The 8,626-nt window shown below is 38.1% G+C and overlaps 1 protein-coding gene across 1 annotated transcript; it reads left to right on the top strand.

The window, feature by feature from the left end:
- Window positions 1–674: 674 nt before the first annotated feature.
- LOC129062078 (olfactory receptor 10J1-like) lies at window positions 675–1,646 on the top strand. The gene is given in 1 exon segment (XM_054562847.1): window positions 675–1,646. A coding segment is annotated over 1 exon segment (972 nt).
- The last annotated feature ends 6,980 nt before the right edge of the window (window positions 1,647–8,626 follow it).

Here is an 8,626-nt window from a genome sequence, read left to right on the forward strand (position 1 = left end):
GTGTAGTGTGTCCTACAAGATACAGATGAAGTATTATAAAATTGTACACCTGAAATCTATATAATTTTATTAATAATGTTTCCCCAATAAATTCAGTAAAAATTTTTACAAAACAATGGAGAAAAGACAGATTTGAGGCTATTGAATAATGTGTGAAAAGGGTGTTAAAGTTGCAGACAAATGAAACCGAGATAAAGCAAACATTTATATCTTGTTCTTTCAATTTAGAAAGGAATATATTCAAGATAAAAATTGTGCTTTAAACAAAGTAGAAAAGATTGGTAAATTTGTTTTAGGTAAAAAAAACTCTGAAACTAAAACCCAAGATAAAGCTCCTCTCAAATTTAACTATTCATTTCCTATTTCTTCGGCCTCAGTTTTTCCCTAACACCTATGTTCTAACTCATCAGGAAATATTTTCTAAACTTGCCCCATTGATCCTTCCATCTTATCCAATCTTTACCTTTGTATATAAATCTATATACATAGAATTATTTCCTAATTGTGTTTTTTTTATCTTTATCTATAAGTGAACAGTAGTCTCCATTTACCTGGCATCCATCCAGGAGCAGTTCCTTACCTCATTTTCCTAGAGTTCCCCTGCTCAAAGCATTGGACACTGATATATTCTGACTGATTGGCCTATGTCTCCAGCTTTTAGATGTGGATTGTCAATGAACAGAGAGAACCGCACAGTGGTGAATGAATTTGTTTTCCAGAGCTTTTCCAGCTTTCATGAACACAAGCTGACTCTATTTGTAGTATTTCTTACCTTGAACCTTTTAACCCTGGCTGGCAATGTTATCATTGTGACAATTATCAGTATTGATCATCATGTTCACACCCCCATGTACTTCTTTCTTCGTATGCTTTCAACTTCAGAAACTATGTACACACTGGACATTGTACCACAGATGCTCTCCAGCCTCATAGGAGAAAGCCAACCCATCTCCCTGGCTGGCTGTGCCACCCAGATGTTTGTATATCTCACTTTGGCCATCAACAACTGCTTTCTACTCACAGCAATGGGGTATGAGCACTATGTGGCCATCTGCAAACCCTTAAGGTACATGGTCATCATGAACAAGAAGGTATGTGCCCAACTGGTATGGGGGTCCTGCAGCATTGGGCTTCTTGTGGCCATAATTCAGATTTCCTCTGTGTTCATACTGCCCTTTTGTGGTAGAGAGGTGGCCCATTATTTCTGTGACACCTGCCCAGTTATGAAACTCTCCTTTGCTGACACAAATCTACATAATTAACATAATTATAAACATGACATAATTAATTTTATCATCAGCTCAGTTGTTATTGTGGTGCCCATGGGTTTGGTCTTCGTCTCCTATATTCTCATCATCTCTACCATCCTCAAGATTGCCTCAACTGAGGGCAGAAAGAAGGCTTTTGCAACTTGTGCTTCTCACCTCACTGTGGTCATTGTACACTATGGCTGTGCCTCCACTGCCTACTTCAAGCCCAAGTTAGAGAACACCAGAGATCAGAATTAGCTGATCTCAGTGACCTACACCATTTTCACTCCTCTCCTTAATCCTGTGGTTTACACTCTCAGAAACAAGGAAGTGAAGGATGCCCTTCACTGTGCTATTGGCAAAAAAAAACCTTTGCCTAGGTATATAGTCTATTAGTATCTGGGTATCTTTGTAACCTGAAAAAAAAATTGTTGTTGTTGTTGTTTTGTTTTTGTTTTTTTTTGCATTTATCTGGCCAAGTTCTCCCATCACCATTTTTTGAAGAAATTGTCTTTACCCCATTGTATATTCTTGCCTCCTATTTCATAGATTAATTGACCATATCAGTGTGGTTTTATTTCTGGGCTTTCTATTCTGTTTCATTGATCTATGTAGTTTGCTTTTAAGCCAGTGTCATGCTGTTTTGATTACTATAATCTTTTAGTTTAGTTTGATGCCCGGTAGCATGATACCTCTAGCTTGGTTCTTCTTTCTCAAGATCGCTGTGGCTATTCAGGATCTTTAGTAATACCATATACATATTAGAATTATTTCTCCTAGTTCTGTGAAAAATATTATTGGTATTTTGATAAGAATTACAATGAATCTACAGATAGCTTTGGGTACTATAGACATTTTAACAATGTTAATTCTTCCTATCCATGGTCATAGGATATTCTTTCATTTATTTGTATCTTCAGTTTCTTTTTTCAATGTCTTCTAATTTTCTGAGCACAGGTCTTTACCTCCTTGATTATATTTATTCCTAATTATTTTTGGTGCAATTTTTTAAAAAAGATTATTTTCTTCATTTTATTTTCTGATAATTTGTTAGTGGTTTATAAAAATGCAACTGATTTGTGACTCCTGCTATATTTTGTACCCTGCTAGACCACTTTCATACCCTATTACAAGAATAAGCTCAAAATGGTTAAAAACTTAAATGTAAAATCCAAAATCATAAAGCCCCTAGGAAAAAAACACAGGCAGTAAAATCTCTAACATAGTGTTCAGTAATACTTTTTTTTAGATATGTCTCCTCAGGCAAGAGAAACAAAAGAAAAATAAACAAATAAAATTACTAAATGAGATAAAACTAAAAAACAATTTCACAGCAAAGGAAAACATCAACAATATTAAAAAAAACCTACTGAATGGAACAAAATTTCCCAGTGATACATCTGATAAGGGATTAATATCTGAAATACATGAAGAACTCATACAACCTAATGGCAAAAAGTTAATTTAAAAATGGACAGAGGACCTGAATAGATATTTCTCCAAAGAGGACTTACAGATGGCCAACAGACATGAAAAAATATTCAACATCAATAATCATCAGAGAAGAGGAAAGTCAAGGAACATATGGCAAGGACTCATGGACAAAACCATCGGGGAGGAGTTGACAGAGGGGGAGAGGAAGGGGGCAGGAGAGGGTGGTGGGGGGTAGGCAGAGACAAATGTATTTGAAAAAATAAATTTAAAAAAATCATCAGAGAAATGTAAATTAAAACCACAATGAGAAATCACCACACACCTGTGAGAATGGTTATCATCAGTAAATCAACTAAGAAATGTTGGTGAAGATGGGGAGAAAAGAGAACCCTTGTACACTATTGGTGGGTTGCAAGTGGTGTGGTCTCTATGGAAAAAGTATGGAGGTTCCTTGAAAATTAAAGTAGAACTGTCTTATAACCCTGCAATTATACTTCTGAATTTTTGTCTAAAGAAATCTAAAACACTAAATCCAGAAGACATATGCATCCTTATGTTCATTGAAGCATTATTTACAATAGCCAAGATATGCAACCCAAGTGACCACCAATAGACTAGTGGAATAAAAATGGAACTGCCTTTTGCTCCAATAATTCTGCTGCTAGAAATATACCCTAAGAATTGTGAATCACCAATTCAAAAGAGCTTGTGCACCCCTAATGTTCACAGCAGCACTACTTACAATAGCCAAGTGCTAGAAACAGTTTAAGTACCCAGAAGTCAATGAGTGGAACAAAAAACTGTGGTACATTTACACCATGGAATATTATTCAGCAGAAAGACAGATGGAACTCCAGCCTTTTGTGGTGGCATGGATTGATTTGGAGAATATTATGCTAAGTGAAATAAGCTAGTTAGTGAAAGACAAATACCATATGACCTCACCTATAAGAGGAATCCAATGAACAAAATAGAACCAAAAACATGGAAACATGGAACAGACTGAAAGAGACCAGAGGGGAGGAGGTAGCGGAATGGTGGTGAAAAGAAACAGAAGGGACTACACAAATAACATATGGTAATGACCCGCAGACATGGACAACAGTATAGGAAGTGACTGTAGAAGTGGTTGGGGGAGGGCAAAAGGAGAAAAATTGGGACAACTGTAATAGAATAACAATAAAAATGAAATAATAAAACATAAAAATAAATAGACAAGTGGATAAAGATGGTATATAAATAAAACTGAATATTACTTGGCCATAAAAATAATGAAATCTTACTATTTGGGACAACATGGATAGATCTAGAAGGTATTACACTAAGTAAAATAAGTTAGAGAGAGAAAGACAAGTACCATATGATTTCACTTATATGTGAAATCTAAAAATAAATAAACAGATGAGAAAAACTAATAGACACAGAGAACAAACTAATCATTGACAGATGAGGGGACAGTTAGAGGGCTGGGTGCAAAAGGTTGAAGGGATTAAAAGTATAAATTAGCAGTTACAAAATAGTCACTGGGATATAAAGTACAATATAGAGAATATAGTCGATAAAACTGTAATAATTATGTATGGTGCCAGGAAGGTATTAGTATTATGAGAGGGAATTACCACATAAGTTATATAAATATCTAACCACTATAGGTAGGAGAGGAGTGGCAGAGGAGTGAATGGAAGTCATCCTGACCTCCTCCCAACATCAAACTGGAATTGGGACTAAATAGTGGAGAAATCACCTGGAAAACAATGGAACGATAGAGTGAGAGGAGCCTTGGAGCCATGGACAGACAGTGGAATCAATTTTCACACATCCTAATGGGTCAAAAGTGCATTGGAGGCTCAAGAGGGTGGGCTGGGTGCCCACGGGCACCAGCACCAGAGGGACAGAGAAACAACCAGCTGGATCCCCCTGAGAAGAACAGGGTCTGAATCATAAACAGGGACCCCTAGACTACAGCAGCTGAAACAAGGAAAACACACAGACAAAATGCAACTGCTAAAAGCTTAGGGGCACTTTCTGCCAGAGACACGTGGCTGGAGATGCAGTGACGTTTAAAGGGCCAACTCAAAAATTTGCAGTGACAGCCGCCTTCCTTAATCTCTGGGTAGAGGCAGCAGCAGAGTGGGATGGTGTCTGAGGAAAGATGGGTGAGGAAAACTTTGTAAAGAGAACTGAGACAGTGGTTAACAGAGCCCCAGTGATGACTCACCTCCCACTCTGCAGCTACCATCTCACTCAGGCATAAGTGAATGGATAAACCTACCATCCATGTGCTCCTCTCAGAGCTTGCGCACATGTAAGCTGGGGTGCCGAGTGCAGAGTGACTGGAAGAAATAGAGGATCCCTGGCCAAAGAGGACACAGAGCTGCCTAGAAACTCTTGAGGAGAAACTAGAGACAGAGGCATTGGGGAAGGAACTGGAAGAGTAGCCAGGAATACCTGGAGTTGACTCCTTCCCCATTCCATAGTATCCATTTTGCACAGGCAGACCACACCCCAAAGAGGCAGTGGCAAGAAAGAAAATAAAAACCCTCAGGACAGTCTGGCCTGGACAGGAGTTGCATGCTGGCCTTGGTGCTGAGTGTGCAGCTGCCTACAGAGATAGTAGGCCCCAGGCTAAACGGGACACATAGTTGACTAGAGACTCCTGAGGAAAGACTGGAGGCGGAGGCACTGGGGAGAGAACTAAGGGAGTAGCTGGGGGGACCCTGGTGCTGACTTCTTCCCCAGTCCACATTCTCCATCTTGCTGAGGTGGACCACTCCCCTGAGTGACGGCAGCCTATGAGGACATGACAGTCCTGCCATAAGGAGGCACTGCTCCACCCTGTGATGCCTAAGCCTGACAGATGAGGGCAGAGTGACCAGATTGACAATTGCAGGAGAGAGACACACAGACAGTAGATTCCTGGAAGGCTCAAACAAATAGCCCAGGGTCAGACAGGGTCAACAACTGATATCATCAGAGGCAGATCCAGAAAGAAAAGAAATGAAAAAATAAAAGACCCACCTACAACCATAGAAGTTTAAACAAAAAAGTCAGGAAATCTAGATGAATCAATTGAAACAAAAGCAAAAAAAAATTAAAAAATGCTCTCACAAATAATGGGAAGGAAAAGAAATTCCCCCCAAATGAGGGGAAAGGAGGAATCCCCACAGAGAGAGCTAAATGAAATAGATGCAAGTGAATTATCAAATATTGAATTCAAAACAGTGGTTCCATGGAAGTTCACTGAGCTCAGCCAGCTCAAAGAGAACTATGAGAAACTGCAGGGAACTATCAGGAACTTATGGAAATCTATATCAACCTAGAAAAGGACATAGAAACTATCAAGGAGAGACAAAAGGAAATGAAGAATACCATTTCTGAAATGAAGAACACAATACAAGGAATCAAAAGCAGGCTAGATGAAGCAGAGGATCGAATCAGCTAGCTGGAGGACAAGGTAGAAAAAAGCTCCCAGAAAGAACAAGAAATGGAAAAATGACTCGAAAAGAATGAAGAGGCATTTAAGGAAAGGCAGGAAAACCTGAAACACAATAATATCTGAATAATAGGGATACCAGAAGGAGAAGAGGAACAAGGGATAGAGAACGTGTTTGAAAAAGTAATGGTGAAAAATATCCCTAATTCAAAGAGAGAAAAGGTTTCACAGGTCCAGGAAGCACAGAGGTCCTCATTGAAGAGGAACCCAATGAGGCCCACTCTAATGCACATCATCCTTAAAATGACAAATATAAAAGATAAAGAAAGAATACTGAAGGCAGCAAGGGAGAAACAGTTGGTAACATACAAAGGAGCCTCGATATGGCTAGCAGCTGACTTCTCAACAGAAACACTGTAATCCAGGAGGAAATGGCAAAAATATTCCAAGGAATGAAAAGCAAAGGCCTACAACCAAGGATGCTCTATCCAGCAAGGCTCTCAATTAAAATGGAAGGAGAAATAAGGAGTTTCCCAGACAAAAGAAGGTTAAAAGAATACACCTCCACCAAACCAGCACTACAAGATATGCTAAAGGGACTGGGTTAGAAAGATGAAGAAAAAGAATGAGAAAGAGAAAAACACAGGTATAAAGAGAAAAAAATGAATGTTTCTATCAATAATAACTCTCAATGTAAATAGACTAAATGCCCCAATCAAAAGACACAGGAGAGCTGAATGGATAAGAAAACATGACCCACACATATGATGCCTACAAGAGACCCAACTCAGAACAAAGGACCTACACAGATTGAAATTGAAGGGATGGAAAAAAAATATTTCAAGCAAATGGGCATGAAAAGAAAGCAGAGGTAGCAATACTTATATCAGACAAATTAGACTTCAAAACAAAGGTCATAAAAAGAGACCCAGAGGGACAATTTATAATACTCTAATGAAGAATCCATCAAGAAGATATAAACATTGTAAACTTATATACACCCAACATTGGAGAACCCAAATATATGAGGAAAATCATGGAGGACTTCAAAAAAGATATAGACAACAACACATTGATAGTAGGGGATTTTAACACCTCACTGTCAAAAATCGACACATCTTCCAAACAAAACATAAACAACGATATTTTGGAGCTGAATTATGCATTAAATCAAATGGACTTAACTGACATATATAGAATCTTACATCCCAAAGAAGCAAAACAAAACAAAACAAAACACACACACATACACACACACACACACACACACACGCATTCTTTTCAAATGCTTATAGAAGTTTTTTAAAGATAGACCACATGACAGGACACAAAGCAAGCCTCAACAAATTCAGGAAAATTGAAATAATACCAAGCATTTTCTTGGACCACAAGGGCTTGAAACTGGAAATCAACATCAAAGAGAAACCTCAAAGACTTGCAAACTCATGGAGACTGAACAGCACACTATTAAACAATGATGGGTCAATAATGAGATAAGAAGAAATCAAAAAGCTTCTGGAAATAAATGAAAATAAACATACAACAGTCCAAAACTTATGGGACACAGCAAAGGCAGTCCTGAGAGAGAAGTTCATAGCAATACAGGCTGACCTAAAAAAGATAAAAACATTTCAAATAAAAGCCCTAACACTACAACTTCAAGAACTGGAGAAACAACAACAAATAAATCCTAGAGCAAGTAGAAGGAAGGAAATAATCCAAATCAGAGCAGAACTGAATGACATGGAGACAAAAAGAACAATTCAAAGGATCACCCAATCCAGAAGGTGGTTCTTGGAAAAGATAAATAAAATCGACAAGCCTTTATGCAGACTTATGAAAAAAAGGGAGAGGACCCTAATAAATAATATGAGAAATGAAAGAGGAGAAATACCAACTGATACCACAGATATAAAAAGGATTGTAAGAAACTACTATGAACAATTCTATGCCAAGAACTTTGAAAACCGGGATGGAATGGACAAATTTCTAGAAAAGTGTAATCTTCCAACACTGAATGAAGAAGAAACAGAAAGCCTGAACAGACTGATAACAGCTGGGGAAATAAAAGCATTAATTGAGCAACTCCCAGCACACAAACGCCCTGAGCTGGACGGTTTCATGGGAAAATTCTACAAAACATTTAAGGAAGAGCTAACCTCTCTCCTTTTCATACTATTCCAAAACATCCAAGAGGAGGGAAGACCAACATTACCCTAATCCCAAACCCAGATAAAGCCCCTATAAAGAAAGAAAACTACAGGCCAATAACGCTGATGAACATAAATGCTAAAGTCCTCAACAAAATGTTGGCAAACCACATCCAGCAATACATTAAAAAGATCATCTACCATGATCAAGTGGGATTCATCACAGGGATGCAGGGATCATTCAATATACGCAAATCAATAAACGTAATACATCACATAAAAAAGGGAAAGACAAAAACCACATGATCATCTCAATAGATGCAGAAAAAGCATTCGATAAGGTACAGCACCCATTTATG

Source organism: Pteronotus mesoamericanus, unplaced genomic scaffold, assembly GCF_021234165.1.
Source record: "Pteronotus mesoamericanus isolate MK-2021 breed Mesoamerican mustached bat unplaced genomic scaffold, CSHL_Meso_final scaffold_705, whole genome shotgun sequence".
Lineage (NCBI taxonomy): Eukaryota > Metazoa > Chordata > Mammalia > Chiroptera > Mormoopidae > Pteronotus > Pteronotus mesoamericanus.